Here is a 13,410-nt window from a genome sequence, read left to right as displayed (position 1 = left end):
TCCACTGTTTTGCTTACTCCAGGGTGTGGCAAACGCGACATGGCACTGAAAAACAATCCAGCAAAATCTGCGCTTCAAAATCCAAATGGCGCTCCTTCCCTTCTGAGCTCTTCCTGGGTATCCAAACAGCAGTTTAGTACCACATATGGGGTATTGGCGTAATCGGGAGAAGTAGCTTTACATGTTTTGGGGTGCTTTTTAATCTTCCTTGCAAATATTATTTTTTTTTATATTTTTTCAGAAAAAAAGTAGATTTTCACTTTCACAGACAAACTCCAATAAATATAGCAAAAGACCTGTGGGGTCAAGATGCTAACTATACCCCTAGATAAATTCCTTGAGGTGTGTAGTTTCCAAAACCGTCTCACTTTTGGGGGATTTCTACTGTTTTGGCACCACAAGACCTCTTCAAACCTGACATGGTGCCTAAAATATATTCTAAGAAAAGGAGGCCCCAAAATCCACTAGGTGCTCCTTTGCTTCTGAGGCCGGTGTTTCAGTCCATTATCACACTAGAGCCACATGTGGGATATTTCTAAAAACTGCAGAATCTGGGCAATAAATATTGAGTTGCATTTCTCTGGTAAAACCTTCTGTGTTACAGAAAAAAATGTATTACAAATGAATTTCAGCAAAAAAAATAATTTGTAAATTTCACCTCTACTTTGCTTTAATTCCTGTGAAGCGCCTAAAGGGTTAAGAAACTTTCTGAATGCTGTTTTGAATACCTTGAGGGGTGCAGTTTTTAATATGGGGTGATTTATGGGGTCTATCTAGTACATAAGGTCCTCAAAGCTACTTCAGAACTGAACTGGTCCCTGTAAAAATAGCCTTTTGACATTTTCTTGAAAATGTGAGAAATTGCTGCTAAAGTTCTAAGCCGTGTAACGTCCTAGAAAAATAAAATAATGTTCAAAAAACAATGCAAATATAAAGTAGACATATGGAATATGTAAAATAGTAACTATTTTGTGTGGTATTACTATCTGTTTTACAAGCAGATACATTTAAAATGAGAAAAGTCATAATTTTTGCAAATTTTCTCTAAATTTTGGTGTTTTTCACAAATAAGCAATGAATTTATTGACCAAATTTTTCCACTAACATAAAGTACAATATGTCACGAGAAAATGATCTCAGAATCGCTTGGATAGGCAAAAGCATTCCAGAATTATTAACACATAAATTGACACATGTCAGATTTGAGAAAATGGGGCTGGTCATGAAGGTCAAAATGAGCTCGGTCTTGAAAGGGTTAATGGAGAATTTACTTTATCCCTAATCATGTGATCTGACATTGGATTTTCCAGTGTTAATACTGTAGAGATGAAGGTGTTTAATAGATTGGCCTCATCCTCCTGCATCATTACGCCGGATAATTTCTGAATTTTTTTTTTTTTTTAAGTATTACAATATTGTTTATTGCTAACAGAAAACATAGAACATGTTCATCGACAAACTTGAAAAAAGGTGAAAATAAACATGAAGAAATATTTAGCAAATCTGATTATTCTCTCATTTTGCCATCGTCTTCCTCCTCTTCTACACCATATACAGTACTGTGCAAAGGTTTTCGGCAGTTGTGAAAAAGGGCTGTAAAATAAGAATGCTTTCAAACATAGAAGTTTTCATTCTTTTTTTATCAATTAACAAAAAGCAAAGTGAATAAACAGAAGAGAAATCTAAATCAGATCAATACTTGGTGTGACCACCCTTTGCCTTAAAAACAGCATCAATTCTTCTAAGTATACTTGCACACAGTTTTTGAAGGAACTCGGCAGGGAGGTTGTTCCAAACATCTTGGAGAACTAACCATATTTCTGTGGATGTAGGATTCCACAAATCCTTCTGTGTCTTCATGTAATCCCAGACAGACTCGATGTTTAGATCATCACTTCCAGGGCTCCTTGTTCTTCTGTAGGCTGAAGATAGTTCTTAAAGACATTGTCCGTATGTTTGGGGTTGTTGTCCTTCGGCAGAATAATTGTAAATTGTATTAATAATAGTTTGGAGTCAATCAGACACATCCCTGATTGTATTGCATGATGGATAAGTATCTGCCTGAGGACACAATTAATGGATGGATAAGTATCTGCCTGAGGACACAATCTGAGGACACAATTAATCCTGACCAAATCCCCACCCTTATTTTCTGAAGTGCAGCCCTAACCTTGCAAGGAACCTCCACCATGCTTCACTGTTGCCTGCAGACATTCATTATTGTACCGCTCTCAAGCCCTTCAGTGAACAAACTGCCTTATGTTACAACCAGATATGTCAAATTTTGACTTATCAGTCCAGAGCACCTGCTGCCACTTTTCTGCAACCCAGTTCCTATGTTTACGTGCATAGTTGAGTTGCTAGGCCTTGTTTCCACATCAAAGGTATTGCTTTTTGGCCACAATTGTTACATGAAGACCACTTCTGGCCAGACTTCGAACGGTAGATGAGTGTATCTGGGTCCCACTGGTTTCTGACAATTCTGAGGTGATAGCACTGCTGGGCATCTTCCGATTTTGAAGGTAAGTAAGCATAATATGTCTTTGATCTGCTGCACTGAGTTTCCTTGGCCGACGTCTACGTCTATGGTCCTCAACGCTTTCCGTTTCTTTGTGCTTCAAAAGAGCTTGAAGACCACATCTTGAAAACCCAGACTGCTTTGGAATCTTTGCCTGGGAGAGACCTTGCTGATGCAGTATGACTATCTTGTGCCTTGTTGCTGTGTGCAGTCTTGCCATGGTGGACCTGTGACATGAAACTGTCTTCCACAACCTCACCTTTGTAGCAGAGTTTATCTGTTCCTCACCCAGTTTTAAGCCTCCTACACAGCTGTTTATGTTGCAATTAAAGACTGTGTTTAACCTACATATGAAAATGATGATCATTATCACCTGTTTGCTATAATTGGTTAATCATAGACCTGACTATAATCCTTCAAAATCCATGACTTTGTGCAAGTGTACCTAGAAGAATTGAATCTGTTTTGAAGGCAAAGGTCACATCAAAGATTGATTGAATTTAAATTTATCTTCTGTTCATTTACTTTGTAACAAAAAACTATTAACACTTATATTTTTGAAAACATTCTTACTTTGCAGCATTTTTCCACAACTGCCTAAAACCTTTGCACAGTACTGTATATACAACACATTGAAAGCAAAACTTCTCCAAGATGTCCAGACAATGCACCATCAGTATATTCCTAAGTGTTTATAAGCTGCATGTTCATATATCCATCCACAGACACCAGGTAGCCCTTGTACTTCATTACCAACTTTAGCTTTATCATTGCTTGTTTACCAGTAGGTCCATTCGGAAAGAGTTTTGGGTTTAACAGTAAACTCATGATGCCAGTGAAGGCCGCCGATCACTTTCAGTTTTAAGTTTCTTATCATTTATGTAGTTGAAAAGTATTTTTGGGTTATTTCTACTGTCTTTCGCAACATGTCTTTCCGGTTTAATCTTCGATGCCTTTATTAGTCTTTTACACAACTTATTTTTTTCTCTATTATAATTTAACGTCTTGTCACTACCGTTTTGCCTTAGAACGCTTCCTTTTTATTATTTATTGCCTCGTTACAGTTTTATTTAACAACATTGGTTGCCTTCTGCTTATAACTTGTTTATTTCCGTAATGTATATATTTTTCACAGGACCTATTTAAGATATTTTGAACCCTTTTCCGACATTTGACGTACATGTAAGTTGAGAGGTGTGGGGGGTTTATGAAGCGTGCTCACGGGCTGAGCCTGCTCCATACATTACGGGTGTAAGCTTCTAAATCATGCACCCATATATATTTCCATTTTTATTCATTCAATAAGGCTCTGTTCACATACAGTATGTTCTATGACGATCCGTCTGAGTTTTCATCACTTTGGACGGCAAGTATAGCGCAAGTTGTCAAAACGATAGAAACCTCTATGGATCGCATCAATGTTTTGATTCCATGTACAATGTATCTGGCACAGCGTCATGACATTTGTTATAAACGGACGCCACGTATGAACAGGACCTTATCTGTAGATTTTTTTTTACGCTGCTGTGTTAAGTATAAATTGGGCATTTGGTTAATCTGATTTAACATAACTCTTGTAAATGTTTAATGAGTTGTCCAAGGCTAACATGATATCACTGTGAGCACAGAGGAATCTTGTTTAACAAGCATTTTCTCCCACTGTGATCATTGTAAATGTTTAACTTGGAGATGTGGTAAGAAGAACAATATCGTCAATTTTTTGTTCACACGTTGCAGCCCCAATGTGGCCAAAACCGGCTTTCACATTGAGTGCAGCTAAAAGCAATTTAGTGGTTAATGGCCACGCGGTATAGTGGGTATTATCTGCATCATGAACACAGCCTTAGGCCCTGTTCACATCTTATTTTAGAGGCTCTGTTAGGGGACTCCGTCACAGATTCTGCCCAAAATACCGTAAACAATAGCGCAGCATGCTGCACTATTGTTTCCAGTAAATCTACGGAAACCTGACGGAACCCATTAAAGTCAATTGGTTCCGTCGGGGGCGCCGGATGTCTTCTCTGACGGAGCAGAACAATGGAATTCCGAACGCAGATGTGAACAGGGCCTAAGGCCTTTTTCACATGGCAGTATTTCAGTCAATATTTTTCATCAGTATTTAGAAGCCAAAACTAAAGGGCCTTTTACACCGGCTGACACTCGGCTGGTGCAGCGAGCGCCAATCAACAAGACATTATTGATCGGCGCTCGTTTGCTCCTGTCACACGGGGCTATGGATGAGGATGATTGGTCGTTACTCTGATCGCTCGTCCCCATACATTATTATCCTGTCAGCAGGATGTCTCCCTGTTTACACAGGGTGATGTGCTGCCGACAACGATAATATTTCACTTTTTTAAAACGATACAATCAGCAGATGATCGAGCGTTTACTCGTTCATCTGCTGATCGCTGCCCTGTTTACACAAGGCAATTATCGGCAACGAGCGTTCTGTGAACACTTGTCTGCCCAATAATCGCCCAGTGCAAAACCCCCTTAAAGGTAATATGTCGCTAGAAAAACATATTTTTTTTTTTTTAGTTAAACAGTTAGTGTATAGGTGATTAGTCATTGTTCTAATTATTTTTTTTTTTTCACGAGTCAGGAAATATTATAAATTAGATTCTAATTTATAATATTTCCCAGCACTGGTCACTAGATGGAGCAATTCCCAAAATTGCAGCATTGCATGTGGTAAAGCAACCACATTGCTTTATGCTGCAAAATTTGAGAAAATTCACTCGCTCTAGTGAGCTCTCAGAACCCCCCCTCCTTTATCCTGGCTAGTGCCAGGAGAAAGGAGTGGATTGAACGGTCAAACCTCCTACACTGTGTGTCGCCATTTTTTGAGCTAACACACAGTGTAGTAGGTTTACATACAGTAGTAAACACACACTAAAACACGAACATACATAGAAATAACTTACCTGCTCCTGCCGCCGCCGCTCCCTCCGGTCCGTCCGCTCCGTCTGCTGCCGCTGCTCCAAGTGCACAAGTCCGGAAGCCGCGACCGGAAGTAGTAATCTTACTGTCCGGCCGCGACTTCCGGTCCACAGGAAAATGGCGCCGGACGTCGCACAGTTCAACTTGGACTGTGTGGGAGCGGCGCATGCGCCGTTCCCACACAGACGGCATACAGCATAGTGGATGGAACGGGCCCCGTTCGCATTCACTATGGGACTGTATGTGCCGTATTCCATGTCTGTATGTGTCGTTAATCGACACATACAGAAATGGAAAAAAAAATGGCAGCCCCCATAGGGAAGAAAAAGTGAAAAAATAAAAAAAAGTCAAATACAAACACACAAATAAATCAAAAAATGTTTAATAACACACTAAAGTCAAATTGATCTAAAAAATTTTTTTTTCGTGACACTGGTCCTTTAAGAGTGGGTCCAATACACTGAAGAGGTACAAATCTTTCCATTATACTTTTGCTCTGTGTAGCTACCACTCCTAGTTTCGGCTTACAAATACTAATGCAAAATACTGACCAAAATGCTGCCATGTTAGGATATGTTCACACGCCCTATTTACGGACGTAATTCAGGCGTTTTATGCCTTGAATTACGGCCGAAAAAACGGCTCCAAACATCTGCCCATTGAATTCAATGGGTCTTACGATGTTCTGTGCAGACAGGCTTTTTTTTTACGTAAAAAGACGCCTGCCTCAGAGAAGTGGATGTCACTTCTTGGGACGTAATTGGAGCAGTTTTTCATTGACTCCATAGAAAACCAGCTCCAATTACGTCCGTAAAAGACACCGCGAAAAACGCATGCACTTGTCAAAACGTCTGAAATTCAGGAGCTGTTTTCGCCTGAAAACAGCTCCGTAATTTCAGACGTGATTGGCGTTGCCGTGTGAACATACCCTAAGAAAGACCATAGGGCATGTACAGATGTGGCAGATTTGCGGTGCGGATTCCTGATCGCAAATCCGCAGCAATTTACAGCACAATCCAAGTGGAAACAGAGCATGACGTGGAATTTCATATTCATGTTCAGTTTGTTGCAGAGAAGCAGCATATTTTCACTGTGGGTTTCAGACCTTTACAGTGCATGGGCTGAAATCTGTGGGAAATCTGCATTTTTTTTTTTACAAAGATTTTGACACAGATCTGTTGTGGATTTTGCAGCAGAAATTATTGGCCACGTCTGAACATGCAATTAGGGTTAGATCCAAATCCTTAAGGATGCGTTCACACTGTGCATTTTCATTGCGTTTTGTTAGATATACTCCCTCATTGGGAGTTCATCAGCCAAAACAAAGAAACGCATGTTAAAAACGCAACAAAAACGCACAATGTGAACCCAACCAAATAAGTCTGTGGTGTTAAACAAGTTTTCATGTTTTTACATCTGAGCGTTCTTGTATTCAGTAAATGAATACTCTGGGAGAGATGTATTAAGACTGTGCCAGTATTTATAAAAAAAACAAGATGGATTAAGATTCAACAAATTTATTGAGAGGCACATTAAAAATCTATTGCATCATCGGTTGTCCGTGTGACAGGAGCTGGCTCAGATTTCCACTATGTTTTATGCTAGTTTTTAGCGGAAATTATCGCAATTGCGTTGGACCGCAGATGGCCACACCCCTTTCACTAAGCTCCGCCCATTTTTAATTATATAAAGCAGTGAGAGCAGGGGTAATGGACACTTCTACACCAGGAAACTGGCATAGTAAGGGTATGTTCGCACGCAAACTCCAAATACGGGGCTGTTTTCAGGCGAAAACAGCTCCTGATTTTCAGACGTTTTTGTAGCAACTCGCGTTTTTCGCAGCGTTTTTTACTGGCCATTTTTGGAGCTGTTTTTCAATGGAGTCAAATAAAGGCTCGTGGGAACAGAACACCGTAATACCCATTGAAAGCAATGAGCAGATGTTTGGAGGCGTAATGGAGCCGTTTTTTCAGGTGTAATTCGAGTCGTAAAACGCCCACAATTAGGTTTGAAAACACTGCGTGTGAACATACCCTTAGGCTGGATTCACAGGAGCACATTACGTCCGTAATGGACGGAACGTATTCGGCCGCAAGTGCCGGACCGAACACAGTGCAGGGAGCCGGGCTCCTAGCATCATAGTTATGTACGACGCTAGGAGTCCCTGCCTCGCTGCCGGACAACCGTCCCGTAATCATGTTTTCAGTACGGGACAGTAGTTCCACGGAGAGGCAGGGACTCCTAGCGTCGTACATAAGTATGATGCTAGGAGCCCGGCTCCCTGCACTGTGTTCAGTCCGGGACTTGCGGCCGAAATACGTTCCGTCCATTACGGACGTAATGTGCTCGTGTGAATCCAGCCTTACCTTGCAACTTTCCCCCCTGGTGAGTTAGAGACATCAACAGCCAACATCTATTTTCTGTCTTTAGGGTTTGCTACATTGGGGCAGATTTAGGGTATGTTCACACGTTCAAGTAAAAACGGCTGAAAATTACTGAGCTGTTTCCAGAGAAAACAGCCTCTGATTTTCAGACGTTTTTGACGCTGAAAACTTTTTTGAGCCGTTTTTGGAGCTGCGTTCCTATTGATACAATGAAGAACAGCTCCAAAAACGTCTCAAGAAGTGACATGCTCCTTCTTTTTACACAGAGTTTTTTTACGCAACGTTTTTTAAAACGGCCGCGTAAAAAAAAAACCCTGTCTAAACGAAACTCCGTTTTTTCCTATTGAATCCAATGGGCAGATGTTTGTAGGTGTTTAGCTACCATTTATTTAGGCGTATTTTTGGGCATTTACGCCCCGAAATACGCCTGAAAACCCTGCATGTGAACATACCCTTACTAATACTGTCTAAGATTTAGACAGCGTGAACTTAGACCGGGCAGTTGGAAGATGCGCCAAATTTATCACAGTGGCGCTGTATGATAAATTTGTCACATCTTGCTGTACATGTTAGACACTTTTCTCTTCCTTATGCCACCTTTGATTTGGTTTATATTGCGCACCAATTTTGGAGCAATTTAGTCGTATTTTAAGCCACTCCCCTTTCCGCTAAGAACATGAGCCTTTTTTTTTTTTCATATTCAAAGTTTTTGTTGGTTTTGAAACAAACAAGTATAAAACACATTTGGAGGGAAGGCCTCCACACGGTGAAAACATGACCCCTTTTTAACACCCTTTTTGAACGTTTCTCATGAGGTATAAAGATCTGTTCTTTTTGGCACTTTTGCTTAATAAATATGTCTTAAAATCTTTATTCCTGTCGCAAATACATTAGTAAATCTCCACAAGGGAAAGAAGAAAACCTGGACCGCACACCCGCTTGCTATACTTGATCTATTGCAGCTCAGCTAAATAAAATGTACAAACATCAGGTTCTTAGTAAACATTTTGCTCCAACTGTATAATGTATAAGCCACTTAACGGTGACCTCTTCAATAGAGCAAATATAGCAAGTGGATGTGCGCTCCAGGTTTTCTTTTCTCCCTTGTGGATGTATACGGTATATAGTTTGTCTTTTTTTCTGGTACCAGCACTCCATCCCAATTTGGCCCAGGTGGTTTTAATAGCAGGAAACGGAATATAACATTTTTAATAAAAGCAAAATAACAAAAATTTGGTATTGCCCAATCTATTAAAATATAACATTATTCTGCGGGGTAAACGTCGTCAAAAATAAAAAATGCCAGAATCACTGTCTCTTGGTCATCTTACCTCCGACCTTACCGCCCCCAACAAAATGGAATAAGAAGTGATCAGAAAGTCGCATGCAGCCTAAAAAAAAAAAAGCTTGATCAATGCAAAAATGTAAAAGTTAGGGTATGTTCACACGGTTTATTTTCGGACATTTTTTGGGCCGTAAAAACTGCCGAAAAATCTGAAGCAGAACGCCTCCATACATCTGCCCATTGATTTCAATGGGAAAATGGCGTTCTGTTCTGACAGGGCCTTTTTTTACGCGGCCGTTTTGATAAAACCGCGAAAAAGAAGTGCATGTCACTTCTTGAGCCGTTTTTGGAGCAGTATTTAATTTACTCTGTCGCCTTCGTTTCAGCAGCGGTAGGGGTCCCAGCACCCGAACCTCAGCCGATTTAAATTTTTTATATTTTTTTCTTATAGAGACATATCAAAAGTTTGGGAAGTGTAGTTCCTATCTAAGGCCCCATGCACACGAACGTCATTATGCAGCCACGATTCCCCCGAAAATCCACGGGAGAATTGCGGCCCCATTCATTGCTATGGGGCCATGCACACGACCGTGGTTTTCACGGTCGGTGCATGGCACAGGAGCCTGGACCGCAGAAAGATCTGACATGTCTTATTACGGCCGTGTTCTGCGGTCCGGGCTCATTGAAAATAATGGCCGCGGCCATGTGCACGGCCCGCGATTTGCAGGCGGCTCGCGAGGGACACTCCGCTCCCGGCCGACCCGAAAATCACGGCCGTGCACATGGCTATGATCGTGTGCATGAGGCCTAAGTGTATGTTCACACGGCTTATTTTCAGCCGTTTTTCACGAAAAACACGACTTTGAATAAAAAACGTCTGAAAATCAGGAGCTGTTTTCCCTTGAAAACAGCTCCGTATTTTCAGACGTTTTTTTGTTTTGTGTGTGCACATACCCTAAGGATCGCACACATAATATTGATATGTTTTTTGGTCCAATTTTTGGCTAATTGTTTTGTCAAAGCCAGAAGTGGATCCAAAGGAAAGGTATAAATAAGACTGATGCGTCCCATTTCTTTTGTTTCCAGTCCTGTGTTTAGCTAAACTTAACTGAGCAAAAAACTGCACCAAAAACTTCATCAAAACTTCCTTCCTTTTGGATCCATTCTTGTTTGGCTAAAAAAAAAAACTGCACTAAAAACATATATGAATCCAATCTAACAGAGCTGCAAAAGAATGTCAGTTTTTTCACAACTTCGCTTGGATAATTGTATTTATTGGGTCAGCTGATAAACCTCACATATGTACACTAAACTATGTATTTACTTTCAGCATCATCAGAAGTCAGTGACCAAATCATAGACGACATTGAAACTATTCCCGATCAGACAAAACTGGTCCCATTGACCGAGAATGAGCCATCAACAAATGGAATTCCTCCAGATGAAGGGCAAAGCGAAGCCGTGGCAGCGGTAGACTTAGATGAAGAAGAAACTTCAGAGCCCGTGGCAGAAGACTGTAGAACCGGTTGCCTACCAGCAGAGGGTGAACCTGTGCATGTCGAAGAGTCTGTAGACCTAATCACTGGTCAGGACAGCTTAGTTGTTGAAGGTTGGTGGTCGCTGGATTGCTTAGTATGGGTATATGGTTCAATATATGAAATGCTGTCTTACAATTAAAGGAGAGGACCATTTATAGACGACCACAGCTTGTTAGGACGTGTTTACCCACTTGGGGAATGTTGGACCGCCCCCGTGAGCTCGGGTTCATGGATGAATATAACGGTGTTATTGAGTACCTCACTTCATGTGCTGCAATTTTGAGAAAAACACATAAAAATAACTAATTTTATCAAAACCCTCATAAAGAACAGTGCAAATTGACATGTTCTAACTCAATTTTCTGCCTCAAAACTCATAATCACCTGTAAAGAACATTTCCTTTTTTGAGCAAGGCAATGTAATTTCTAAGATAATTTTACTTTAGCTTTGACTTTATATTGCCGGCCATAATGTGGGTGCTTTTTAGCTACAATATCCAGACCTTCCATAGTTCAGTTGATAGAACTTAGACCAACATAGGCTTTTATGGTAATTTTGGTTCAGTTGAGTTGAACTGTGGGCGGTCTGGTTATTGCATCCGTAATATGAATGTTAAAATGCATCTGTGTTACGGCCAACTCAAAAGCGGCCTCACTGCAGATTTCATAAGGACACTGTACATAATCTGTAGTAAGCAGAGGTCTAACATCATATCTCCATGGTGATTGTGTCTAGGTGAGATAGAAGAAGCTGTGGAAGCCAAGATGCATGAAGAGGCTGAGAGCGACGGACCGGAGACAAAAGACGATGAAACAGGACACCCAGTGGATGAGGCAGAACCAGAGATGGGTATGTTGATAGGGGAGTGAATGTCCCCTTCTTTGTTACACCGGTGAGACAAACATTATAGTCCACATAATGAGAAGATCTGTCACTGCTGGTCTACTGTTACTTGGCTTGGCACAACAGTTATGTAAGGAGATACCCCAATTTACACATATGTCCAGCATTTACAGGTGAACTGGTTTGTTTGTTGGACAATTACTGGTATGGCCTTCTATTATGATACTATTTATGACTTTTTCTTTCCTTTGTGAATCACTAATCTCACGGTGAGGGTGAAAAAGCGCTTACATTACATACAGGTCAGGCCCACTTTAAGACCTGGACTGAAAACCATGTAAATCAGAAAGTTGTGCATCCATAGTCCATGCTAGCAACCGGGGACGGCAGATTAAGGGTACAATGGGCCCTGGGCAGTTCACAAAGTGTGCCCCCCCCCCCAAAAGACGCTGTACTGTGTATTTACAGATTTCAGTTTAGGCAGCCACAGATCTGGCACAGTTTTAGATTCGCTGTCAAAGCAGAACGAGCCATACAGAAGAGAAAAAAGGTGAATACTTTGAGACCCTAAAGAGGTCAGGAGCTTTAAATTGTTAGTGGTTTTCAGCAAAAAAAATCTGCTGTGCCTGAATATAACCTTAAAGAACCAGATTCTGTTGTTTAACCCCTGAGGGTATGTTCACACGCAGAGTCAAATAAATCTCGAAATACGGAGCGGTTTTCAAGAGAAAACAGCTCCTGATTTTCAGACATTTTTTGTGCCACTCGCGATTTTCGCATCGTTTTTTTACAGCCGTTTTTGAAGCTTTTTTCACTAGAGTCTGTAGAAAACGGCTCCAAAAACTTCCCAAGAAGTGTCCTGCCCTTCTGCTTCCGATCTTTCGGCCGTTTTTCGGGCGTTTACGGCCCGAAAAACGGCCGAAAATAGGCCGTGTGAACATACCTTTAAGGCTTTTTTTTGTTTTTTTTAAATTTTCGTTTCTCACTCGCTGCCTTCCTAGACCATAACTTTTTTATTTTTACATCAATGGAGTCGCGTGTGAAGGATTATTTTTTTTGTGGGAGGGGTTATCGTTTTTATTGCCACTATTTGAAGTACCATATAATGGGTGAATTGGAAAAAACTGCGATTCCTCCATGTTTTTTTGGGTTTAGTTTTTACTGTATATATTTTCCTTCTCTTAAGGGAAACGTAGATTTAATAATTACTTTTACCTTAAGATAAGGTAAATATATACAGCCCGAGAACCAAGCTCAGTACATGTATACAGCACCAGAACAAAGCTCAGTACATATATAGAGCACCAGAACAAAGCTCTGTACGTATATACAGTACTAGAACAAAGCTCAGTAATATATATATATATACACACACACAACACCAGAACCAAGCTCAGTACATATATACTGCACCAGAACCAAGCTCAATACATAAATACAGCACCAGAACAAAGCTCAGTACATATATACTGCACCAGAAGCAAGCTCAATACATAAATACAGCACCAGAACAAAGCTCAGTATATAAATACATCACCAGAACCAAGCTCAGTACATAAATACAGCACCAGAACAAAGCTCAATACATATATACATCCCCAGAACAAAGCTCCATACATAAATACAACATCAGAACCAAGCTCAGTACATAAATACAGCACCAGAACCAAGCTCCGTACATAAATACAGCACCAGAACAAAGCCCAATCCATAAATACCGCACCAGAACCAAGCTCAGTACATAAATACAGCACCACCACAAATACAACTCAGATAAAATTCTCATGGTGCCACACTCTATGCCCCTGACTATAATAGATCACACACTGCGCCGCTGAATACAATAGTACTATACACTGTGCCCCTCAATATAATAGCACCATGCCCCCGGTAGATCG

The 13,410-nt window shown here is 40.7% G+C and overlaps 1 protein-coding gene and 1 pseudogene across 1 annotated transcript in view; one reads left to right on the top strand and one right to left on the bottom strand.

Annotated features, from left to right (window-relative positions):
• Positions 1-13,410, top strand: part of ERICH5 (glutamate rich 5) — a 35,949-nt gene that overhangs the window by 20,191 nt on the left and 2,348 nt on the right. The window contains exons 2-3 of the mRNA XM_075828066.1: positions 10,461-10,739; positions 11,405-11,518. Coding sequence (XP_075684181.1) covers positions 10,461-10,739; positions 11,405-11,518 — 393 coding nt within the window. The remainder of the gene's footprint in view (positions 1-10,460; positions 10,740-11,404; positions 11,519-13,410) is intronic.
• On the bottom strand, positions 1,508-3,346 carry LOC142652422 (small nuclear ribonucleoprotein F-like; annotated as a pseudogene).

This window comes from Rhinoderma darwinii, chromosome 5, assembly GCF_050947455.1.
Source record: "Rhinoderma darwinii isolate aRhiDar2 chromosome 5, aRhiDar2.hap1, whole genome shotgun sequence".
Taxonomy (NCBI): Eukaryota; Metazoa; Chordata; class Amphibia; order Anura; family Rhinodermatidae; genus Rhinoderma; species Rhinoderma darwinii.
Note: the sequence above shows the minus strand (reverse complement) of the source record. Positions and strands in the feature narration are given on the sequence as shown.